This window comes from Leuciscus leuciscus, assembly GCF_965113295.1.
Source record: "Leuciscus leuciscus genome assembly, chromosome: 11".
NCBI lineage: Eukaryota > Metazoa > Chordata > Actinopteri > Cypriniformes > Leuciscidae > Leuciscus > Leuciscus leuciscus.
Window position 1 is genome coordinate 18,214,905 of NC_138735.1, and position 26,396 is coordinate 18,241,300.

The 26,396-nt window shown below is 39.1% G+C and overlaps 1 protein-coding gene and 1 long non-coding RNA gene across 7 annotated transcripts in view; one reads left to right on the top strand and one right to left on the bottom strand.

Annotated features, from left to right (window-relative positions):
• The window catches only part of mllt10 (MLLT10 histone lysine methyltransferase DOT1L cofactor), a 54,214-nt gene extending 30,667 nt beyond the window's left edge, over nucleotides 1-23,547 (top strand). For 4 of the 6 annotated variants that reach the window (XM_082183529.1, XM_082183532.1, XM_082183533.1 and 1 more), the window contains 13 exons: nucleotides 2,526-2,698; nucleotides 7,958-8,072; nucleotides 10,274-10,346; nucleotides 12,603-12,775; nucleotides 14,561-14,752; nucleotides 15,018-15,091; nucleotides 17,326-17,645; nucleotides 18,319-18,342; nucleotides 18,649-18,786; nucleotides 19,638-19,661; nucleotides 19,967-20,057; nucleotides 21,543-21,752; nucleotides 21,862-23,547. In XM_082183529.1, the coding sequence (XP_082039655.1) occupies nucleotides 2,526-2,698; nucleotides 7,958-8,072; nucleotides 10,274-10,346; nucleotides 12,603-12,775; nucleotides 14,561-14,752; nucleotides 15,018-15,091; nucleotides 17,326-17,645; nucleotides 18,319-18,342; nucleotides 18,649-18,786; nucleotides 19,638-19,661; nucleotides 19,967-20,057; nucleotides 21,543-21,752; nucleotides 21,862-21,909 (1,655 nt within the window). In that variant the 3' untranslated portion in view covers nucleotides 21,910-23,547. The remainder of the gene's footprint in view (nucleotides 1-2,525; nucleotides 2,699-7,957; nucleotides 8,073-10,273; nucleotides 10,347-12,602; nucleotides 12,776-14,560; nucleotides 14,753-15,017; nucleotides 15,092-17,325; nucleotides 17,646-18,318; nucleotides 18,343-18,648; nucleotides 18,787-19,637; nucleotides 19,662-19,966; nucleotides 20,058-21,542; nucleotides 21,753-21,861) is intronic. The other 2 variants (XM_082183530.1, XM_082183531.1) reach the window with 2 other exon arrangements.
• On the bottom strand, nucleotides 22,678-24,777 carry LOC309509042. Its single transcript, XR_014209779.1, has 2 exons — nucleotides 23,026-24,777; nucleotides 22,678-22,993 (listed from the first exon to the last, which is right to left on the bottom strand). It is a non-coding gene; the product is annotated as an uncharacterized lncRNA (long non-coding RNA).
• Between the last annotated feature and the right edge of the window lie 1,619 nt (nucleotides 24,778-26,396).

A 26,396-nucleotide genomic window follows, 5' to 3' on the forward strand; every position in this document is an offset into this window, starting at 1 on the left:
TTTTTTTGTTTGTTTTGTGCTTGTTCTCCCACCCGTCCCTGCCCTCACCTGTTCCTGGCCTTTGACTGGACTGTAAATATTTAGCCATTGCTAATGCAGGGCTACAGCAGAATGCTCCACCTCATCTATCTGTCTCACCCTCCCTCTATTGCTCCCAGCCCTCTTTCTCCTTTTTTTTTTTTTTTCTTTTTTTTGGATGGATGGATGACTGGTTTATCAGGGGAGCAGTGGGGGCTATTATTAAAGGCAAACATCCATCTCAGCCCTGGCCGGGTGTAGGGCTTTATAGGGTGTTATTTGGAGAGGGGGGAATGATTCTTGTTGGTTTTCATCTGAAATTAGAAGGAAAAGCTGGGTGAGACAAATGGGCACAATGTACTGTTAAGGCTGGAAGACTCTACACAACTTTTGATAACTGAACAGATTTTAAAACACTAGGCATTGTACGCTTGTCGTACGCTCTTCATTGTAAATATATTTTAGATGGACTTCTTTGTCATTTTTTTGTATAGCATCTTGCACATGATACAGCGTGATACTAAAAATGTTGCACACAAATTCAAATAAGTTCAATGTAAAAAGAAAATGCATTTGTTTTTTCTTTTCACTGCCCTGCACTTTGCATTTTTAAATGCTAAAACATATGTGTTACAATGTGCCTGTATGACTTTCTTTTCCTCTTTTATAGAAAGAGAATGTTTGAACCGTATTTTCCATACACTGACTACAATTTTGTCTGTCCATACAATGAAGTCATTTAAGCCCCATTGGCTTTAATTATATGGACAAAACAACACAGAGACATTTTTCATCATATCTTCTTTTATGTTCCACAGAAGAAAGTCAACACAGGTTTGGTGATATAACAACATGATACAAATAATGACAGAATTTAATATTTAGGTGAACATCCTTTTAAGCCTGGATTTATTACTCTAGGATGAAACTGTGCAGCTGTGCTGTCCTTTCAAGTAAACATTGACAAGCAGTGCATGCATTTGCTGCATTAACTGCAGCCGTGCGCCTTAACTTATCGCTCTCTGTCGGGACACATTAGAAACATCAAGCCTGACTGACTGTTTGCATGTCATGGAACATATCTTGAAGCTAGTAACCCAGCGCAAAACACTTCAAGACATCGATTACTGTTCATGATAGCACATTTAAATTAAAAACATCTGCCACGTCAAAGGCCTAAAAATGTTCTACTGCCGTGCAACAATACCTCGAATCAGTCCCTCCTTTCTTCTCTTCGTCCGTAAGGAAAGTGCAGAGGATCCTTATCAGGTTCTGGGCCTCGTCATTAACCTCCCTCTGAACTCGCATGGATTTTCTGCTGAGAGAGGAGACAGGGGTTTGACTTGAAATGCTGGCTAATCTAATTTGAAATTTCCCCTCTCTTCCCCTGATTTGATAAGGGGGGGGGGGTTCAGGAGGAGATGTTAAGTCCTGATCGATCGGTCTCGTTCGATCAGCACCAGATAACAGGATCTTTGTCCTTGCTTTGTTTGGTCGCTCATGTCTTGTAACCTCTAATCAAATGCTCTGTTGGTTGACCTTTTCTGAAATGTTAATTATTAACCAGATTACCAGATCAACACGATGATTTAAAGATTGATCCAATCATTAATGCATCAAGTTAGCCGTTTGCATTCACAAATCTTCTAAAAGTAAAACGAATTGGGATTAAGTGGAAAACCACGACACAGTGATTGTCAAAGCTTCCTTTCTCTATTGCATATGCCCTATGTGGAGTTCAGAGCTTGGTACTGTAAATGCTTCATGTGGTACCTCTCCGCCCAACAATGTTTCCTTGTTTCAGCAGTGAATGTAGACTGCCGCGAGCCATTCATTCCTTTGTGTGGCAAGGGGGCCTCTCTCGTTCCTGCAATGGGTCAGCCTGGGCCATCAGCTGGGTTTATTTGAGATGGTGGCAGGGGAGGAGGGAGAGAGAAAAGGGGGAAAAATCAATAAAACAACAGCAACAACAAACAGCGTGCATGTCATGAACCGGCACATAAATATGAATGGGCCGCACTCCTCCCTGGCACTCCGGCCCCGCCTGGAAAGCCCATTTTTACAGAAGAAATAGTGAGTCGTCAGATTCAGGGAACTGTTTTCTGGGTCACCGGGAGGCCGGTGCAGAGTGCATGTTGAGAGGACTCAGAAATGCTTTGTGCTCGCTCTCGATGTCTGCTGTAATGAGGGCCTGGTCAGACAGGCCATTCAAAGTCCACAAAGTTCATCTCAGGGGCAGCGAGAAAGATAGATGGATAACCAGTGAAGGTATATTGGAGGACAGAGGTTGCCCTTACAGCTATTAAAACTTTGCTTTTACCACTAGATTACAGGTCATAACCTGTGTTGATTTGTTTCACATCCCCCAGTTGCTATGCCAGATCTCCTGCTGATAAACAAAACAATGTTATTTTTGACTGAGAATTAAAGAAAACATTTGTCTTGGAGATTATTGAAGATGTGCTGTTTTACTTATATAATTTACTGTAATTGGTGTCTTTTTGCAGGTTCGTACCCCAGCAGTAGTGATGTAGCCTGCTCGTTGCCCAGTGCGGTGCTTGGAGTGTCTCTGTCCGGATCCAATTCCGAGTTACCTGCTCATCAGTCTGTGGTCACTTCAATGCCCACTCTCACCTCACTGCCCCCGACCGCCCCGTTCACCAGCACTTCATCTACACATGTGAGTATTTAACGGACTTTATTTTGTATTCATGTTTGTTTGATTATTTCAAAACCGATTTGGTTTGCTTTTGGTGAAATGGGCGAATTAATAAAAGAAATCGATTTGAGCATAAAAATGTGATTCAGCATCACTAGGCTATATTAAAACTGCACAATATATTTTTGTTTAGGATTTAGCTACTACCATTAGGTCAGTAAAAAAAAAAAAAAAATATATATATATATATATATATATATATATATATATAATTCAGCAAATGCATTAAATTGATCAAAAGTGACAGTAATAAAATGTATATAAATCATCATTTCCACAAAACAAATCTTCACACACAACTGTTTTCAACATTGATAATAATAAGAAATATTTTTTCAGCAGCAAATCAGCATATTAGAATGATTTCTGAAGGATCATCTGACACTGAAGACTGGAGTAAAGACTGCTGAAAATTCAGCTTTGCCATCACAGGAAAAAATACATTGTAAAATATATTCAAATAGAAAACAGTTGTAATTGCAATAGTATTTTACAATATTAGTTTTTACTGTATTTTTGATCAAATAAATGCAGCCTTGGTGAGCATAAGAGAACCTTAAACTTTTGAACAGTAGTGTATATATGCGAAGAAAAGTAATACAGCTAATTGCACAGCTTAGTTTCTGCTCACACGTATGCGTAATGCATTATCTCTCACAAAATTAACCAATTAAATAGAATTATACTCATAGTTTTTGTACTGTGTGTTAATTTGCTCCGCATTTATCAAGATAATTGCTGTTTAAGCACATTCATGCCACAAATAGTAATTAACTCCTAAAAGGCTCAGATGTAAACGTTGGGTGCAGCTATTTATGCTTTAAGTAACTCGCATGTGATGTGATTTTTCCCTTTTTCTTTTTCTACAGAACAAATGAATTTGGTTCTCAAGTGCCCAGGTTGTGCTAATGCAATATTTATGTAATTGCGACAGTAATATTAACAGTACGAAGGAAGCCATCTTAGGGCCGCATGTCTACATAACATGTCAGTGGGAGAAGTAAAGTTTGTCACTTCAGACCTCATTTTTCAGCTCTTGAAAGACAGTGTTTTGAGTCATTTAGGGTATTTATTACTAGGCTGCTTAAGTATATGGTCTTAACGGATGAATGTGATTGTGTTTGCATTAGCTAGTCAGAGAAGTATGTGTGGTCAAATAAACAGAACGGCACTGTGAGAAAAGAGCTGTAATTGGCTTTATATTTGCTATATATGTCGCTTTGAGTCAGTAATTATATTTATATATAAATATAGATATTTTCCGATGTATTTGAAAGAAGTCTCTAATGCTCATCAGGGCTGCATTTAAAATAAAAGTAATAACTTTTTTTATTTTAATATATCTTAAAATGTATTTTTTCCTGTGATGGCAAAGCTGAATTTTCAGCATCATTACTCCAGTATTCTTTGTCACATGATCCTTCAGAAATCATTCTAATCTTCTCGTTCTAAATGTTCAAGAAACATTATTATCAATGTTAAAAACAGTTGTGCTTCTTAATATAATTTTTGAAACTGATCAATTTTTTCAGGATTTTTTGATGAATAAATTTCATTTATTTGAATATATATATATATATATATATATATATATATATATATATATTTGTAACATTCTACATTTACTGTCACTTCTGATCAATTTAATGCCTTTTTCTGAATTAAAGTATACATTTCTTCATGCAACAATATTTAAATCATTAATAAATACAGAATGAATCAATCGGCGACTTCAGAATCCCCTCCCACTCGTTGACGAACTCCTGCATGTGTTTAGATGGCAATAATAAAGTAAAGTCATTCTTACAGGCTCCCAGCGCTGCTCCAAATAGGCCCTTTGGAAGCGCACTAGAGACTGAGCACCATCTCTGCCGCTCTCCTGAGCATCTTTGTCTTGACTTGCACTGCTGTAGCAACCGGTCGTTTCCAGGCAACAGGGCTTTGTTTGTGCAGATCTGCCCTCTCTGCAGGCAGGGTGGCCTTACATTAGGAGATGAAGTAAACCCACTGATGGCCTTAATGCTGCAGGGCTCTCGGCGGTCCAGCCCTTACTAACGCACGCTTGCAAATATCCTCCATTAGTCCTAAGCTTTATGGCATAGAGACTTAATATGATGGACTTTTTTCTTTACTAGGTAGTAGGGATACACCGATACCACTTTTTCCAGAACGAGTCCGATACCGATACTCCCATTTTTGGCACTCGCTGATACCGAAACCCGATACCTGTATTTTCACTGCATTTCTAATTTTAAATGTATTAGAAGATAAACCAAAGGAATATAAATCATAATAGTTGTCTTAATTTGTTCATCAAATATATATTTCCTTCAGTTATTTTCATGCTTAATTAAGCCTGCTAAAATGCATTGTATGAGCCTCTGTTACTTTCACTGTTCATTCTATTGCCCTATAATATTTTATCTTTCATTTAATAGCACATCATATTTATTTAGAGCAGCTCCAGAAGGGCTCCGTGAGGATTGGGTCAGTGGTACAAATGTTTAGACACCAGTGAAATATCAATTCTTTATTCCAATTTTGATACTACAAAAACTACCAGCCTAATTAATGTGAATTTAAAACATTTATTAAAGACAAGTAATCAGGCAGTAATAAAATAAGACCAAATAATCAAAAATATAGCACAAATAAATGCCCCTTTAAGACCGAATGCACGGACCCCATTTGAATATACTGTCTACGTTCACTTGAGATATAACCGACTTTGTTTACTGGGATGCTCGCCAAGACAGGCGTTTTTACATAAACTTGTGTGAATTCGTCTGTACAAGCGCAAGACATGAAAAGCCAATTCAATTCAGTATTCGCGCGCTGTCTATCAAGACGTTGGTTTTCGGAGCTTTGGATGTTTCGTTCATGGAACTTCTTGACCTGCAAATGTCCTGTAATAATGTAGGGAACCACCCATTATACATAAATCAGGTAAAAGTTCATGTTTTACTTACATACAATTTAGTTTTAATCCAAATAACACGTGCTGAGTGAACAATCAGCCATCAAGAGCATTCAAAAGAAGTTTCTCTCTCTCTCTCTCTCTCTCTCTCTCTCTCTCTCTCTCTCTCTCTCTCTCTCTCTCTCTCTCTCTCTCTCTCTCTCTCTCTCTCTCTCTCTCTCTCTCTCTCTCTCTCTCTCTCTCTCTCTCTCTCTCTCTCTCTCTCTCTTAACGTCAGTTAACGTTAATAAGCTACATGCCTCGTTTTACTTTCTTTGCCATTGTCATCTGACTTAACTACAAACTTTCCACTGACGTCTGTCAGTGAAAAACGGATGCGCTCAATCCACTGCACGTTTTTCTCTTATCAGCTCGCGCACCACGGCTAAATGCGTTACTATATTTTGTTTAATATTCCACTAATAAGATACATTTACTTCATAGACAGTCTTATTTTTTTAATCACCATTATACCCTCTGTTGTCAGTGTTTCTTTGTCTGGACACAAACACTGTTTACACGCTGCCTGGTATCGGTTGTTGGTATCGGAGCATTTTTTATGAGTACATGAACTCAGTATCGGCCCGATACTGGTATCAGTATCGGTGCGTCCCTACTAGGTAGTTAGTAGATCAGTAGACAGGTGATGTTTTTAAAAGTATGTCTGCGGTCAGGAATATAATACATTTTTATTTGATGTATAACATGGTGTTTTATCATATATTCAGTGCAAACAATCATCCATCAGCATGACTGTCCCTGATGTTTGCAATTTTTTTTCTTCTCCATCTCTAACTCTCCCTTTGTGGATGGAAGAATGGTTGGACGAAAAAAAATCAGTGGTTGCAAGCAGGACAGCGGTGACCTTCGACCCCAGCACACACCCCCTAGGCCCACCTCTGTCCCACTATTCGTTAACCTCTACAATGGTGCTGAGAGCCGTAAGCCTCAAACAATCCGGCTGTCCCTCTTTTCCCTGTGCGGGCGCATTGAGCTCAGCTCGCTGATGGGATGAGGGCTGACAGGCTGGACAGAGAGCTGTGTAGTGGGATGAGGGGTTCTCTTCATACTGGTCATGCTCCCTCCTCTCGCCTGAAAGAGGAGTCTGAGGAATAGGGAGGGCCTGCGGGGCTGTGAGGGGCCAGGGGAATGCAGGATATTACTTTTTTTCCTTTTTTTAATTTTAGAACCATACCATTCATATTTATTATAATAATGTTAATAATAATAATATTCAAAGAATTTTTTTTATTTTATTTATTTTTTTACAATTTTAATAGGCAAGGCAGTTCAAATTCAATGTCAGGTTTAGGGTTGGAGTTCCTGATAGACTTTGCTTCATGTCCAAATCATCTACATCTTGTAGTTGTTGGTTGAAGAGCCATAAAAGAAGCATGTTTTCAAGGTTGGTTTAAACATTGGCATTATATGGGTGTCTATTCATTGGCCATTTGCAAGAGTGGTTTCCACCAATTGTATTTCAGTCTGATATGGTCAGAAATCCTTAAGTTAGACAAAGACATTATTCTATAATAACGGAGCAAGAAATCCAATACATTGTAATTTCAGCAAGCATTATTTCCTGTTTGGATCAGATAAGGCCTTGATGTAGATAAAGCAAGCAAAGGAAAAGGAAAGAACGAATTGATTTTATGAAAATATGCAGTGTGAAAAAGGATGGAGTAAATAGGATGTGTTGTATGAAGTCCATAATTGTATGGATCCCATCCCCCCCATCCTTGCTGATAGCAGGGTCTGTAAATTTGAATAAATATTCAAATCATCTCTTTTATGTAATAATTCTTCAGTTCTCGATAATTCTCCTCCCAATAATTCTCTGCTATTAACAAGATTGTTTTATAGCAAAAGTGTTATTTAAATGCAAGTCATGTGAAGGTTTGTGTGGTTTCCACTATGCACCAAGTTTGTTGTTGCACATATGCTGCTACCTCAGAAGCAACACCGCAACCAATCCCAACCACTATTAGGGAAATAGCTTAATTGGATTAAATAATTAGCTGCAGAAGCACATGGTCTGCATGTTGTTCAGGGCTGTGGATCTGCTGTTGCAGGCTCAGCCAAATTCTCCTGGCTCACAGGAAATAAAGCTGACATGGTGTTTTATCATCCAGCTCTTTGGCCAACGCTCACGCACACATTCATACACGCACATGCAGGGACACGCACTTAGGCACCCGAAATATTTGGAATTTGACAGGTTTTACATCTTTAGTCTAACTCTTTCTTATGCTTTTCTTCCTTAGTCAAACTCGCTACCGGGATCCTTTAACCTGGCGCCATCCCATATGTTCGGAAACAGGCTGAATCCGACCTCTGCTATGGCTGCACTGATCGCCCAGTCCGAGACCTCCCCAGCAGGTGAGACACACAGACGGGGAACCACACTGATCTTTAACTGGTACCTCCCACTGGCACAGAATTCCCTTCTCAAATCCTTTCTTCCTGCTTCCTGCGCTCTCTTCTCCCATTTCTCCTCATCCTCCCATTCTTTCTCCACTCCCCTGTGCATGTGGAATGTGTGGTCAGCTGTATCCCCCCCCCCCCCACACCTCCTCAGGTCGCAGAGAGAGGGAGAGCCAGAGAACAAAACTCCCCGGGACAGAGAGCTGAAAGTGTGCATACCTGTTAAATGAAGCATGCTACCACTCAAACATTTCATTAATCTGCACAATGACCGCAGTGATGACACAGAGGGGATTGCCCTGGGTTTAGGAGGCAGGCATACCTTAGACTCCCTCCCTCCATCCTGGGCCACTCAACACTTTCCCTGGACCCTGCCTAAACCCTGGGGGTCTCACTCATGAGCGAATGGGCTTGCAGGACCCTGTCATGGGGGTTGGGGTGGGGAGTGGGACCAGTTGAAAGCAAGAGAGAGAGGAGAAAAAGAGGAACACAGCCTTTGAGGAATAATGGATCAGTCATGCCCTCCTCCTCAAACAGAGGTCAGGGGGTCATTTGACTAACAATAGGAGGAAGAACACCCGTCCTTAAAGAGACCACCGCTCGAGCTGGAAAGCTTGCGTGCTTTTAGCACAAGCCCGGCTCTTGTCTGGTGATCGTTCTCAGCGCAGCACATCTAAAGAACTGATATATATATATATATATATATATTGAACAAGCTTATATTTGGACGGTAAGATTTTTTGGGGGGGGAAATTAATACACCTAATACATCTAATATTTTAGGGAAAATAGTCATATATTCAGCAAAGATATATTAAATTGATCAAAAGTGATTTTAAAGACATTTATACTGTTTAAAAAAGATTACTACAAATAAATGCTGTTCTTTTGAACTTTCTATTTATCAAAGAATCCTGGAAAAGGTTTCCACAAAAAAACCTGATTTTAACGTTGATAATAATGAGAAATATTTCTTAAGCAGTAAATCAACATGGCTGTTGTAAATTCAGCTTTGCAATCACATAAATATATTTCCTATTAAAATAGATTTTAGATTGAAATTATAGTTATACATTATTACTGTTTTTAATGTACTTTTGATCAAATAAATGCATCATTAGTGAGCATAAGAGACTTCTTTCAAAAACATAATTATATATTATCTTATTATTATATATTATAATATAACATTTAAATTAATAACTGTTTTGTTTGCATCTTACATACATGCCAGGTATATTTCAGCCATTAGCCACCCTGTTGTCTAGATATTGGCATTGGTCATAAAAAATAAAAAAACACTATTCTAAACATTTGTCATCGGGTCCGTGAGACTAACTCTAGGCTTGTTTACATTTTAACAAAGTACTTATTTCCTCTCAATGCTGGTCACCTGTTGCTCATAGGTTTCCACTGTCGTTCAGTCCCCTGTTCTTTCTGTGTTTTTTATTTATTTTTTTATTTTGTAAAATGAGACCCGGTGCTTTCAGGTCCAGTCTGCACTGCAGCCCCAGGGCTGATCCAGGGTCAGGCAAGGGGTCAGCACCATAATAAGTCACACCAGACCTTGGGCGGCTTGCACTGATGTGCCTGCACCCCCACTGGAGCCAGCCTACGCTTGAGGTGGTAGTGGGCTGGAAAGTGTTAAAAAGAACAAGACTGTTGAGAAAAAGGAAGGGGGGAAGGAAGCAGGGAGGAAGAGAAAAAGGGGATTGGCTAACTGTGACTTGAGGGGGGTGTGGAGAAAAAAAAGAGAGAGAGAGAGACAGAGAGAAAGGAGGGAGGGGGTTATGCTTGGCGAGGCGCATATGTGATTCATTACTTTCACTGCAGAAAATGAAAAGCAGTGTCTGGCATGGGGCCTGCAGGCAGGGCGAAGGGAGCCTCCACGGGAAAGAAAGAGCTGGGGTGAGGGGAAGAACGGAGGGAGGGGGGAGAGAGAGAGGTGACTCAGTGACACACTCGGTGGTGTCAGTGTGCAAGCTGAGCCGCCAGAGAGACCAGTCTGCAGCCCCTAGATGGATTTCTACGAGGGAGATCTGATGTCTACCAGGCTCACTTTGGATCGAGCCTGACGTTCCTGCATTTCCCAGGCTTCTCTTGTGCCCACATCTGCACTCCGGCTCCTTATCGACTGCTCTCTGTTTACCTTTCAGATCAGGAGCTAGGAGACGGAGCTCTCGGCTTCTCCAGAAGAGGAAACTCACCAAAGACAAGCCTCTCCCCTCGGTAAGTCCTATTTACATTCCTGAGCTAGACTTCCCTTCCTCCAGGCTCCGAGATTTTGCTCACCCTCCCTTCCCCCCTAGAACACACTCATTCACTCACTCCGCTTCCTCCCTTGCGCGCTCACCTTCCGAACAGCAGGCATTTTGAACACTCAGCTGTTGCCCTTATCGCAGTTAAAGCGGCTTCAGAGTTTGATGTGGCAATGATGTCTCCGAACGCAGAAACTTTCATTTTCTGTAACCCAAGATATAGCATTTTTTGCCCCGAGACTGAGGATATAAAATGGATTAATATTCAATTGAATATACTGCACAAAATTGCCTCCAGGATGTAATATTTTTGGTTGACAAGGTATGTCGAGTTTCATTTAGGTCACTTCTGTTACTTAAGGAGTGGGTTATTTAGTGGTTTTTTGTGTACTTTCATTGCTGCTTCAGTATATTTCATATATGGAAATGAATATAAACAATATATTATTTTCAAATGCTGTAATCGACTTTTTTCAGATCATTTTGATCTTTTTTGTGAAATGCATTTAGCTCAATATCAGTGTAAAATCTTAGCTTGTCATTTTGTGTGTAAACTGTTTTGCCTGTCAGCAATTTCAGTATTTAAAGTATAAGGGAACATTCTCACACAACACATTTTTGCTTTCCACTGTACTGCATCTTGTTCTTTTTTGTGAATGGGCCTTAAATATATCCCACATGTCCACGAATCTCATTCAGAAGCTTTTTGCACTGTTTTCAGATTAACTGCAAAAATCTGTATCTGCTTTTTCTGTGATCCGCACCGGAGCAGCCATGCAGGATGATATGGATTCACAGTCCTGTGCTGGAGATTTATTGCCTTGTGGCGCGGATCTCAGCCCAGTCGTAATTACCCCAGAGATAGATTCACATTCGCTAGAGAGCCCTGATGTAGAGCCCAGAGCTGGATGCATTCATAATAACACAGATCGCTATATGTCCAAACAAGAGCGTACTGAGATTTATGGTGTCAGAGACGCAGGCCCAGGCTCTCTCACTTGCACGAGCTTTGAACTCTGTTTGGCTTTACAGAGCAGTGCGTCTGCCTCTGAAGACATGATGCCAGACAAGGAGTTCAGCTGTGTTGTTAATACATCAGTGGTCTTTTATCTGTTTGTAAACAAAAACTATTAATATATTTACAATTAGAATTCTACCACTTACGGCTGGGCGATAAATAATATCATATCGAGAGCGCAATTCAATTTACATCAATAACTGATAAGCTCTGGACATTTTAACTCAATGGATTAATTTAACAGCCTATCATACAGCAGAAATAAACGTGACAACAGTCAGTGAGTGCATGTTGCTAATAAGTGATTTCTGCATGTGTTTGTGTGAATGAACGGCGTTTCATCTGATACACAAACTCACACACGTGACACTGACTGTTTTCAGCGCCTACCTTCTCAATATATGAACATGACATGAACATATGAACTTCATCTCCAGAGCTGCTTTGAGTCACTTCACAAGCTTTTCACCATTTCATTTGAGAAAAACCACTGTCAGAGCACACTGAACCTGAAAATAAAACTGAAAGATCCTCACTACAAACCGCCTAAAGAAACATTTAGTTCAACTTCAAGAAATTATGACAAATTTCTTGCTACTGTATACTAAAATGTACTTCTAATTTCTAAGGAATATCATACAACCAATATATTTATTCATCCATGTTTTAAATTTTTACAGTTCTGTTGTGCAGTTCTGTATTTGACAAAAAATTTAAATGCAATGTTTTGTTATAAATTAATTGTTAAATTTTCATTTGATTACTTTTTAAAAGCTTGACTAAATTGTTAAAGTTTATATACATTTGTATTAAAAACCGAGTCCCCCAAAAATAAAATAAAATAAAATAAAATGGAAAACAGAGAATTTAGGGGAGAGTAAAATGGATTTTGTGGGGCCCTAAATTAAAAGGTAGCTACTCTGTGGAGTTTAATTGTGAACAAACAAGTTGACATAATTCATTCTCAAGGTCTAACAAATATGTGGAAAGCGTTTCCTTCCTCATTAATGGTAAATTTAATTTTGTAATAAATATCGATATCGTATGATATGGAAAAAATATATTTTGTTCATATTTTTGGCCATATTGCCCAGCCCTAGTACCACTGTGATGCTTGGCTTACCTGCTCTGACATGAATTTACATTTTAAATTCACAATGAGACAAATTTAGCTGTTTGATAAACTTATGTGTATATGCATTCACTTAGGTCTCCGTTAAGTGGGCTTCATATCCGGTATGACGCGTCAGGACCGTTGGTTCCAGGACTCGGCTCTGGTTCGGATGCACTGCCCCCTGTGGCCACAAGCATTGACCAGCTGCTGGAACGGCAATGGAACGAAGGACAGCAGTTCCTCCTACAACAGGGCCCACAAGGAGATGGTGAGAGGCTTTTTTACTCTTTTGTAATGATGTATGTTGCTTCCGTGTACAATGCTAAACCTCAACACTCAAGCACTGAGTTGTTTGGCCTTGTCACTGTGTTGGTCTTGCTGCGGATATTGTTTAGCCATAGGATCCAGTTAAACCAGCTTGAGTATTAAACTTTACGGAACTCATCCCTCAGAGACATGAATAGTTCCTCAAATTATGTGACTTGTTGAGAAGGCAAGTGCTATTTTTTTTTAAGTGATACAATTTATGATTTTACTCGGGCAGATGATAAATAGAGCAAAAACAAAACAAAACCGCAGAGCCATTATTAGGGACAGAATGTAATTCTTCCAGGTTGACTCTCTTGATCTTGGCAGTAAACAACCACCCAGAACACCTTAACAACTGCATAGCAACATGCTAAAACTCACTCAGAACAGCTTAGTAACCATATAGCAACAGCCTGGAAACCCACTTACTACAACACTGGCTTTTGCATGTAAAAATCAATGAATTCCTGTTGTAATATTTTTTAAGTTTAGCTGAGAGGGTTTACAGTAGATATCAAAAGGCATTTTAAATTAATTTCTCATTAGTACACTAAAAGCCTTTATTATTTATGGTCATTGAAAGTTGGCTCATCTCATGAAAATTGTTGCTGTTTTATTCAGTATAATTCATCCCTTTTAATCTCAGAGTGCATAATGATAAACTTGGGTCTATTGCTTTCACTCAATATTTTATTTAAAGCAAGAATAATTACTTAAGTCATAAATAATATGCCTGTTTGAAGCCTGTAATTACATCCGTCCCCATAATGTGAGTAATTAGGGGTGGTGGTGGCGCAATGGATAAGACACATGCCTTTGGTGTGAGAGACCCGGGTTCGAATCCACTGTGAGACACCAATGTGTCCCTGAGCAAGACACTTAACCCCTAGTTGCTCCAGAGGCGTGCGACCTCTGACATATATAGCAATTGTAAGTCGCTTTGTATAAAAGCGTCAGCTAAATGAATAAATGTAAATGTAAATGTAAAATGTAATTAATATATAGGTTAATGCCACCGTAATTATGAGCTTCATTACCTGTCTGTTTTGTCTTTGTAGCTTGTGTAGTTTCATGATCGGCTAAGTAAGTTTTGCGAGGAGGTAGTAGTGAATTTCTCAGTAGCGGCAGGTCGGTTTGTAGTGTCAGGATTGTGTGAATGAGCAGCAGCTGTTTCTGTTATGATAGAGGCTCCTCTGACGACGTGGGGGAAGTCTGACAAACGCATGGAGATGCCTGCACAGGAAGCGCTAGGACGGTTGTGTTTCTGTTCGCCGCTGATATGGGACCAGTTCTGCGGTTTCGCTGACAGTGCATCTGGTTTGCATTTGGCTCGGGGTTGCCGCCCCCTGATCAGTGCCGTGTAATCCTCCACGAGCGTGCGGGAAAGAGCGGAAGTCTGTCGTTGTATTTCCTTCTGGAGGTCTTGAACCACACTTGTGCCGATGTAGTTTTCGTGCTTGTGGTAACGGGTTCGCTGCTTCTGAAAGACTTGATGTCGGTGGTTTGTAACCACTTTTATTTTTGCGTCAAATCTTGTCAAGTCCGCTTTATTTTTATATATCACTTCATACATTACAGATTGTTTAAAACTTCTTCACTGTAATGAACAGAAAAATAACACAATCGATGCAAACTTCAAATATAAGACAAATTGGAATTCTGCTATGAAACGGCTCTAAAAAGATGCTTTAAGATTATTTGATGGGTATGTTTGTATATGTGTGTTGTTGTTTTTTTTGTCCAGTTCTGGGAATGCTTAAGTCCCTGCACCAGCTGCAGGTGGAAAACAGGCGCCTGGAGGAACAAATCCGAACTCTTACCATGAAGAAGGAACGACTGCAGCTCTTGAGCGCTCAGCTCTCTGTGCCTTTCACCCCCGCGAGCACCACGGCCACCACTGCCTCATCTCCTCTGTACCCCAGCAACACTCACCCAGGTGAGCAGTCTCCGCTACCTTCTGCCTCTTGTCTACCCGTACAGTTTTCACAAACTCCATCTGGACAGTCACAGTCCAATCCCACCCCAAACACCCCCTCCTCCCGATGCACATAATCACACATACACACATACGAGACCACCTCTCACCCGTCCGACCCCCTTCCTCCCCTCTGTTCTGCTCACGGAGCCTCCTCTCCCAGCTCAACTCTAGCTAATCTGGTCTCCGCATTCATGTCAAGTTGCAAAATCTCTCTCTCCTCCAGACATGCTGCACAGCAAGAGCATTCAGCTAGGCAGCAGTGTTTTAACAGAGTCCTCTCAACCCTTGCCCACTCAGGTAACTTCCTCTACCCCTGCTCTGCAGATGCCATCTGCTGGGACTGAGCACCTCTTTAGTTGAGTCAAGTGTTATATTATGTATATCTGTACATAGTTGAGTGTAGGGCTGGGCGGTATGACGATACATATTGTGGCGACGATGTAAAGTGTTTATCGTTAGAGATTTTGCTATATTGCTTATGTCACAGTATGTAAATATATCTGCGTAGCATAGTACTACTTAGTTATTGACATGTTAGGGTGATAAAGAAACATGCATGAATAAGAAAATAAGGAGCAGGATGTGCATGATGTTAATAAGCCTAAAAGCCATGAAAAAAAATAACCCAATGCTGTACTCGTGCTGTCTGATACAGACGAAGTGCTCGCAAGGAAATCCACCTCTCAGACAGCATGTGATCCCCAAATCGGTTCTCTTTCGCAACTTATTGTATGTGAAAGGTGAAATACACACACAATTATGTAAAAAAAGGGCCCATTGTGGGGAGTATTCACGTAAACACAGTTATGTCTTAAGTGAAAAATGTGTGTCAGTATGATAGATCCGTGCATGAGGTCTTAAAGTGACAGCAGTCTAATATACCTGCTACTGTCTGCCTCATTAATGTTAATCAAACAACAAAAGAGGGAGAAAATCACTCACTGCTCTTGACTAAACTTTTATAACTTTAATAAGAATCTATTTATATTTTGTTTATACATACAGTGAAGCCTATGCAGTGTTTTATTTGTACATTTATTTAATTTACTCATTACCAATACCAGTCAAATTTCACTGTTCTTGGTACTTATTTGGTACTACTATTTTGGTATCATAGAAAGAACTTTTGTGACTGTTTTAATTTTTTTAATTTTTTAATTAAATTTTTTGAAAATTTAATATATTAAATAAATGAAATAAGTTCATTATTAATACTACTAATTATTATTATAAGTAAATCCATTAGCTTGCAACCTTCAAAAATCATTCAGTTAAACTTGCCTTAAAAAAAAAAATCTAATGAAAGGTTAGTAATAAAATGAAAAACAAAGAAACACATCACAGGTAACAGAACGAGTGGCAGGTCTATTGCACTTACACTTTAAGACTTAATGCACGGATCGGTTTCAATATATCAGATTTTTTTGCCCTGCCTGTTGTCAAACATCACAGTTTCAGATTCAATCCCTCATTTTAAATCGGTTGTCACTCTCTAAACTTTGCAGTGTGTACTTAACAGCATGAAAAGTAACACTTTTATTCAAATTATGAATGGGTTTTATCAGAAAAGCGATCAAAGAGCGCTGCCTTTTTAATCAATGAAGCTGATATCACTTCAGTTTAGCTGCAGTGCAGTCTCACTGAGTGAAAACTCCTGTTATAACTAAAAATCTGTCTATACTGCACAGTGAATGAATCTCTTATTTACATCGTCGTTATACTTTGTTGGCTATAATGAAATGATTCGCGAGCATGCAGAGCTCATGCTGAACAAACTCCTATTGAGAGATTGACTAACTTAAACTCCTCTGATGGGCCATTGGGTTCATGTGCAAAACAAACATGTCTGTGATTGGCTACAATGCTCAACGCTGCAAGAAACCTTGGCTGCTCTTCACAGAGCTCTCACACAAATCCAGACAGGAGCATTTGAAAGCAGAGCTTATCAGCGGGTAGTGAATAGACCCGGTTCTCGATACTACTGGTACTGCAGAAGGACTAGTACCGTTACGTTTTTGATATTTCGACTTGGTACCGAAGTACCAGTACTTTTGACTACCCTAGTACTTACTATTCGTTAAATAAACCTACTGTACCTGAAAACTTAATTTGTTTTGTTTGTGCTTTTTTGTTCTTATTTTTAATTACTTAAAATAAAATAAAAAATAACAATTGTGACTATAGAATTTGATATATATATATACACACACATACATACACACTTTTTCGTGCAAAAAAAATTCTCATAACGTAAAATAGGATTTTGGTCATATCGCCCACCCCTAGTCGAGTGTTTCAGTGATGTGATGGTGTAGTACGTAGTTGCATTGTAAAATCAGATTTTTCTGATAATTGGTGGCTGTGTAATTTTTAAGTGATTTGCAGCTTCCTGTAATTTAAAATGTAATTCGTATGATGATGCATCTCTTTGGTTGGACAGGTGCAGGAGGTGCCTCTCTCACGTTGACCTCTCTTTTCTCCCCCTCTCTCTCACACTCTTGTGCTTTCTCTATTCTTTCTTTTCCTTTCAGGATCCCCTGTCTGGTGGCCATAGTAGCGGAAGTAGCACGTCCTCTCTCTCCACCCCTCCTTCTGCGGCCCACAGTCCCCCCCAGCAGCAGGTGAACGGAGTCGGCATGGCCGGGGTGGCCGTCCAGCCTGGCAATGCCAACTCATCCCTACCTGCCATAGCCGGGGTGACTGGCCTGATGGGCGCTCTGCAAGGGAACCACCTGGCCATGGGTGGCATTGTGGGCGCCATAAACCGAGTGCTCCAGAACAACAGCCCCCTGCCCCATCCCTCTACAGCTACCAGCACATCCCTGCCCATGTCCAACAGCCTCAGTAACAGGTACAAACCGGCACTCGTCTTCTTGGCCTTTTAGTAATAAACCTGATTCATTTGCTATTTACTTTAAAGTGGGAGGCCTTGGTTGAGGATCCGTATTTCAGGGTCATGATAACATGGTCTGGATTAGCGATGAAATGGCAGGGGATGCTGATGAAGATGTGGATTTGTGTCTTTCAGTGTCACATGATCCTTCAGAAGTTATTTCATTCTAATGTGCTGATTTGGTGCTCAAGAAGCATTTATAATTAATATTTAGTTGAAAAACAGTTGTGCTGCTTAATATTTTTGTGGATTTTTCTTTTTAATATGAAGTTCAAAAGAATAGCATATAAATGTCACTTGATCAATTTAATGCACCTTTTTGACTAAACAAATATTAATTATTTTTAAATAAAACTTTCTGACCCCAATCTTTTGAATGGTAGCGTATAAATACATTATATTAAAATACTTTTTAAAAATTTATATATTTTTACATATACATTAATACATTGTATTTTTAATTTAAATAAATCTTTTGTTTATCGTTTTATTTTTATTTTGGGTGAATTGTGACGGACATATTCATGAGATTCATCCATACAGCTTGGCACTGTGATGCATTCATGTTTGCTTAATTTCATATCTTTTCTGCTTCCCGATCTCTCTTTTGCTTGCTCTTTTTGGAATGCAGCAGCATGACCACTGCGAAAACCAGGTGAGGATTGACTTGCTTTGCCCTTTTTTCCCCACACTTGCTCATTTAGTTCTTACACCTCCGTGTTTTTGCGCCTGTACGTCTGCCTCTGAAACAAACTTGTCTTGTAGTTCAGATTGAACAGCTGATGTTGTCTTCTTAAACAGCTCTCCTATCCATAAGTTATCATTAGCGTTCATACTTTAGCATACAGAAAGCTTTGCATTTTAATTTATATTTAATACTTTTGTCTGGTCATGGCCAAGATGTTTTTTAAATGTTAGTTTTTTAGTTTTCTTATGGGGGCTTATGCACTTGTGTTTGCAGTGCTCTGCAAGGGAACCACCTGGCCATGGGTGGCATTGTGGGCGCCATAAACCGAGTGCTCCAGAACAACAGCCCCCTGCCCCATCCCTCTACAGCTACCAGCACATCCCTGCCCATGTCCAACAGCCTCAGTAACAGGTACAAACCGGCACTCGTCGTCTTAGCTTTTAAGTAATAAACCTGATTCATTTGCTATTTACTTTAAAGTCGGAGGCCTTGGTTGAGGATCCGTATTTCATGGTCATGATAACATGGTCTGGATTAGCGATGAAATGGCAGGGGATGCTGATGAAGATGTGGATTTGTGTGCGAATCTCATGGAAATATTAAATTAATAAAAATAAATGCAACATAAACGACCATTTATAGGTTTGGGGTATGTACGATTTTTTTAATGTTTTTGATAGAAGTCGCCTATGCTCACTAAGGCATTTAATTAATAAGAAAATACTGTAAAAATAATATTGTTATTACCATTTAAAATAAATGCTTTCTATTGTAATATTTTAACGTTGTTTATTCTTGTGATGGTAAAGCTGAATTTTCAGCAGCCATTACTCCTGACTCCTGATATATTTTTTAAATATGAAGTTCAAAAGTATAGTATATAAATGTCAATAGATCAATTAACGCACCTTTTTGACTAAACAAATATGAATTACTTTTAAATAACTTTTGAAATTAAGCAAACTTTTGCTTAATTTCTGCAAAAAGTTTGCAGAACTTTTTGACCCCAATCTTTTGAATGATAGCGTATAAATATACTATATTAAAATACTTTTTTAAAAATATATATTTTTTTTATATATATTTACACATTGTATTTTTACTTGTATTTTATTTTTATTTTGGGTGAATTGTGACAGACATATTCATGAGATTCATCCATACAGCTTGGCACTGTGATGCATTCATGTTTGCTTAATTTCATATCTTTTCTGCTTCCCGATCTCTCTCTCCCTCTTTTGCTTGCTCTTTTTGGAATGCAGCAGCATGACCACTGCGAAAACCAGGTGAGGATTGACTCGCTTTGCCCTTTTTTCCCCACACTTGCTCATTTAGTTCTTACACCTCTGTGTTTTTGCGCCTGTACGTCTGCCTCTGAAACAAACTTCTCTTGTAGTTCAGATTGAACAGCTGATGTTGTCTTCTTAAACAGCTCTCCTATCCATAAGTTATCATTAGTGTTCTTACTTTAGCATACAGAAAGCAATGCATTTTAATTTATATTTAATACTTTTGTCTGGCCATTGCCAAGATGTTTTGAAATGTTACACATTTAGTTTTCTTATGGGGGCTTATGCACTTGTGTTTGCAGTGCGGAAAGGCTTTTCAATGAACAGCACAGGCAGATCCTCCTCCATCAGCACCAATTGCAGCAGATGTTCAGCTCCCAGCAGGTCACACCGGTAAGTGGAGCACCTACACACTCTCCAGCACAGAATATATAGACCGTTTTAGCATTCACAATTCTTCATGCGACTTTCGCAGCCCACGTTGCAGCTTATTATGGCCATGATCAATCTTATTCGGCAAGATGATGCTGTCGTTTTGTAATGTTATGTTTACGGGCAGATGAATCTGAAATCATGCATAATTCCAAGAAAATTGGAATATACATGTTTGCATTAGGGATGGGACGATTACCGGTTTCACTATAAACCACGATAAAATGTACTGACGGTTAGTATTATCGTTCAAAATTTAATTATCATTAAAACCGTGTTTGATTATCGCGATTTTAATAACTCACTGTAAATCCTGTCCATATACAGTCTGACGCAGGTGCAGCGCGCAATGTTGTTGTTTTTTTATTCGAGAAGGAATGGCGAAAGGCAGTGGCCGTGCTCGGGAGATTTTTCAGCCTTTTAAGAGGACCAAATCTGAGGTGTGGTCATATTTTGGCTTTTACAAAAGTCCTGAGTGAAACTTAATCGAGGATGGTCACTATACAATATGGGGGAAACACTTCAAATCTGCCGAGTCCTCTTGTGTGACCATCACCCACTGTTTATAGCGAACGCAAGGCAAGTTAACTTACCAAAAACTAAGTCTGGGAAATAATTGGGCACAAAATGTTGTTTTGAGTTGAAATATTGTATCTCACTTTCCGCGAATAAAAGTTCGCAGCAAGTGGCTTTGAGCCAAAGACGAGCGAACAAGTTCAAACAAGACTATCATTGTACACTTATTACACAGATTTTTTTTTCTTTACCACACAATTACGGGGACATATTGAATTGAGATTAATGTTTTAAATCTTACCTGTTTATAAATCCATTTTGCACAGCGTACAAAACAATCGCCCAAGAACGGAGACGCAAGACGGCAAGTTGTATTTGAATGAAATGAGAGAGCGAGTGCGCGTCCGTTGCGATACATGGATGTGCGCTGTGTTATAATGCGTTGCTATTGACGACTGTCATTATAAGGAAGGAAATGCCACAGAATATAATCTTGCTTAAAAAAGTGCATAGAGCTGCTTGTTTTATTTGTTGTTTGTTGATTTTCAAATATTAAACTGTTTTTAGTGTGAGCATCAGTTCTTTAACACTTTCATCTCGTTTTAACAAAACCGTGATAATATTGATAATCACGATAATTTTGGTCACTATAATCGTGATATGAAATGTTCATACCGTCCCATCCTTAGTTTGCATACAAAACACCATGTCGGTTAACCGGTTAATTATGAGCATCCATGATGGGTCTTCCTCAGAAGTGTTTATTTTAGCATCCTGGCTGCTTGTAAAAACAACTTGGAATTGCAATTTTAAGGGAACTCTTGCCACTTTTCTGTGCAATATGCATCAGACGGTCCGTGGGCAGTCTGTGGGTGTGCCATATTTGTCTAGACATCTCATCATACTCTGTTTGTCTGTCTGTCTGTTTAGGAACAGCAGCAGGTTCTGCTCTATCAGTTAATGCAACAGAAGCAGCAGCAACAACAACAGCAGCAGCAGCAGAATGACATACAGCTGCCAATCAACAGCCTCCTGCCCGGCATGCAGCCAGCCATCTCCACAAACCCCTTCCTCGCCATGCACAACGACAACAACACTCCGAAAACTGGAGCTAGTACTGCAACTATCAGACAGACTAAAGTATTGACACATATGATTCATTTTGAAATATTCAATATAATGTATAGATTTTAAGTAGCACTTTGACAATGCTGTGATTATTGAAAGTGTGTGCTTGTGTTTTATTCAGAGAATGGGGGATAAGGCTGTGTCTGTGACAGGACAGGAGAAGACCTGATGCAAAAAACAAACAAAAAAACATCATGTTGGAGGAGTTCTGCCTTCTGGATCCCTCTCATCTGTCCACCCCAAGAGGCTGGCAATCTGAGCAGAGCAGCAAGACCAGAACGTTCACCCACCGCACGAAAGCCTCACCAGCACCAGCCTTGATTTGAACACACACACACACACACATGCCAGTTTGATGCCCATCTGGCAAACAACATGCTGCACTGAGTTTGAGAAAATCACTTGCTGTAAACTTACTGGGTCCCATGGGGGCTAAATGACAGGCTCACACACATATGTGCACACAGACACACAGTCTTTCTCACTCTGCCAGTGTGCTGAAAATGACACGCTAGTGCGAGTCTCTGTGGGCGGAAAGTGTAGATGGAGGTCTCGGATGGTGGCGCTTCTGGAACAGTATCTGCTCCCCGCTGTTACCGCTCTGTACCCCTTTAACAAGGAACATCTCATGATAATCTTAATAAAAGCCCTGTCATAGTTGTCCGTCTGTGTATTTAAAGGCATCAAATGTTTCAACGCTGACATTTGTGCACCATGAAGGCCTTCTCTGCATCCCGATCTTGAGCTTCTCCTGTGAGGAGGAGGCGTCCCAAAGGTCCACAAATTTGTCTCAATGACCCTGCTGCACTCTTTGAAGAGCAACTACCTCTCAAGCCAGGACACATAGACCAGGCCTTGAACCCAAGTGCCTGGCCCCATCTCCAAGCTCTCAGCGAGGGGCCATGTGCTGGAGACGCTGCCAGTCTCTTCCCCCCTCCCCCTTTTCCAGTCGATCCATTTTTGTGAAATTAATTAATACCAATCGGCGTCACTCAGGCAATACCAGTTCAGAGAGTCGCAGATCTCTGCCTGTACAGTGATTACACTGAAGAAAGAAAAAAAACTGATTTCGAATGTTTGTGTTGCATTGATCATTTTTGAAGCCACCTTTCTATTGTTCTTTTTTATTTATTTGCATTTGTTGCATGTTGGGCGCAAGGTAATATTTTAACGCTCAACTCACAAAATGTTTTTATACTACTGTACAAAATTCTCAGCTCTTTTGAGTCTTGTAAACATTTTGATGAACATGTCTGGTGTTTGAAGTTATAAGAAAAGAAAAAACCCTACTTGATAATTTTGTGGTCTTGTAAATACGCCTGTTTTTCCCCTTTTCCTTTTGTTGCTATGTAAATCAACAGATACATATTGATTCAGAATAAGCTGACAGAATGAATAAGATTTAGTTTAGCACACCTTTACCTCTTTTCTGTTGTAAATACATATTTGTGATTCACTTAGTGGTGTGAAGGACTGTTTTAAAGCACTGTCGGTGTGTTCAGAACTTTTTCAACAGGCTTTACACAAGACTGGTGACTGAATAAAGTGTATTAATTTATTTTTGTATGTGCAGGGACTTCTCTTTTTTTTTTTTGCACCGTTTTATTGATGTGGTTTTATACGTTATAGATGTGGTATGTCCACGTTCTCATGTATCTGTACAGAAATTATGCAAAATCTCTAAAGTTTGTATTTAAAACATCGAAAGTGAAACCACACGAGTCCTGCTTCATATTAAGAAATTCTGAACACTGAGATTGTAGTGTTGCGCTTTTTTCAGTGATAAATTAAAATGTTTATAACAATTCTTGCATCTTGCAGTGCCTTTTTTGACTTAAAACACTAAAAGAGAATTTACTGCCTTAGATTTTTAAGTACAACCAATTTGGCTATTTAAGTAATTTCAACTTAAATTACATTAAACTGACTTAAATGAGTTGAATCTTGTATAACTTACAAAAAAAAAAGTAATGTAAAAATATGTCGTTACAACTAATTGGTTATATCATTTGTTGTAGCATTGCAATTCAAATCAGATCAGATTAGTTTTCTACTGAATTTCTGTATGCATTTAAATCCAAGTTGAAAATAGAGTCTTGCAAACTACTTTTCATTAAAAGAATGTCTCATTTGATCATAACAAGTATTCCAATCACACAGTTGTCTGGTTAAATTGGCTCCAGTTAAAATGAGAAGGAATTATATTAAGTGCTTTTAGATTCTAATTAAAATATATTTACATAATTGAAAGGGGCTATTCCACTCAAAAAAGGAAATTTGTCATTTACTCACCCTCATGTTGATCCAAACCTGTGTGTAATTATTTCTTTCTGCTGAAGTTTGATGGTAAAACTATTTTGGTTCCTATTCATTTCCATTGTATTTTTGTCCATACAATGGAAGTCAATGCTGGGAACAAAAAATTGTTGTCGACATATATTCTTTTGTGTTCAGCAGGAGGTAAAAAGTTTGGCGCAACAAGAGAGAGAGTAAATGACAGAATTTTCATTTTTCATTCCCTTTATCCCCCTTAACTACAATAGTATGATTATCGCACAGCCTCAATGTAGTTGCCACACTAGAATGTTGCATTGAGATTTATCAGTGTCAATGCATCAGCCACATGCATTATTTCTTCCACCCATGCATGATTAGGAAAACAGGTCTGGTTTCACAGACAGGGCTTAGATTACACCAGGATTAGGCCTTGGTTTAATTAGGACATTTAAGAAGCTTTTATAAACATGCCTTAGAAAAACACATTACTGGTGTGAATCTTCAGACAAAACAATGGCAGTGACATTTTAAGATACGCCAGTGCAAGTTGCGTTCATTTAAAACAGCGCAAACATGCATTTTAGACGGACTAGGTTTAAGCCTTGTCTGTGAAACCGGGGGATAGACACTATTAACTATATAACTATTTCCCCCCTTCTACACTCAAGAACCCCCATATTTCTGCAGTCTGTGCTTGTGTTTGCTATATGGTGAGTGGAACCCATTTCTCAGCATGACCCCCAGGGACCTGCCCACTGTCCCTGCCCAGCTCAGAGCGCTCCTGCTGTGGGAACAGCAGGCCCCTCTCTCCCCTCAGCTTCATCAAGCTGTCCACACTCCTGACCACCCACTGACCCCTGACCCCTCCACCCCAGCCTGATACGCTCAAAGCAGCACGCACACAATGGAGCCAGTGACAGCATTTACGCATCTAAAAAATCTTCGCTTTATTTTAATCGGATGAAAGCATTCTTGGAAATTTGCAAAACGTCACATTTTGTGGGGCGCCGCCGCGCTTTTCCCATGATCCATTTGCACGGCAGTGATAAATCAAATATTTAGTCCTTTTCCACCCAGTTAGGGATGTCTTTGTGTAAATGCCCGCTCAGAGAGCAGATGGAGTAATAGGAGGACGAGGGCATAGAGCTGCTAAAGCCTTGTGTCTCTTACTCCTTCTCCACCAGGTGCACTGGAGGGGGGATTCAGATAGAAAAATCCCACTAAAGATCCTTAGGGACGATTCATTTTCACCCCTGCTGCCTGTAAGGAATGGATTCAGCTTACAGGTAGGTAACAAAAGCTGCTAACTGACAGAGCTGGAGGGGAGGTGACTGATTTATGGTCCTTTTCTTTCTCATTCTCGCCAGAACTGTAACCCTCAATGACCATGTCAAATTGAAATTTAGGAATATTATTCGACCACAATGAAAATGTGTGTTTTGAGCTCCGGTCTGCTAATTAATTGAGCCATTAAAGACGGCCTGTCTTTAAAAATGTGGGAAAGGCAGACGTTCACGTTTAAGATCATTGCTCGTATGAGACGAATATATGAGGTGAATTAGACTTTTGTAAACAGCAGACTTCTCTGGAAAGTCTCTGGAGCAGACTTTTGTAAACAGAAATCTTTGCTTCAGTTCGCTATCTCTTTTATTCAAATTCTTCCAATTCATCCTCTTCCTGTGCTAATCTGGACTGAAATGTTTGTTATTTAATGGTTTTATATAAATTATTTTAAATAATTATCTTTATTATTATATAATTATTAGTGCTTTCAAATCGATTAATCGTGATTAATCGCATCTAACATAAAAGTTTTGTTTATATAATATATGTGTAATTATATATATATATATATATGTCTGTGTGTGTGTGTGTGTGTGTGTGTGTGTGTGTGTGTGTGTGTGTGTGTGTGTGTCTGTGTGCATGTATATGCATACATATATGGGTGCGCACACACACACACACACACACACATATATTATATAAACAAATACTTATGTTACATGTTTAATCGATTTGACTAATAATTATAAATATAATTATCCTTAGGAATAAATTAGAATTTATATATATATATATATATACACTGTATATAAATTCATAATTTATTCCTAATCATATATACATATTCAGTCTGTTATTTGCTTAAATTATTTACATGTTTATTAATTTTCTAGTTAGTTTGATATTTATTTGATTTACAGGGATCACAAACAGCAAAAGAACTCATTAGGAAAAGAATGAAATTTTCAAATTTCAAATTTACAATTGCAATTTATAATAATAATAATAATTGTATTATTATTATTAATTATTATTATTATTATTGGGTGGTCTCATGCTATCCTTTGTAAAAAAAAAAATTCTTCTAATGACATT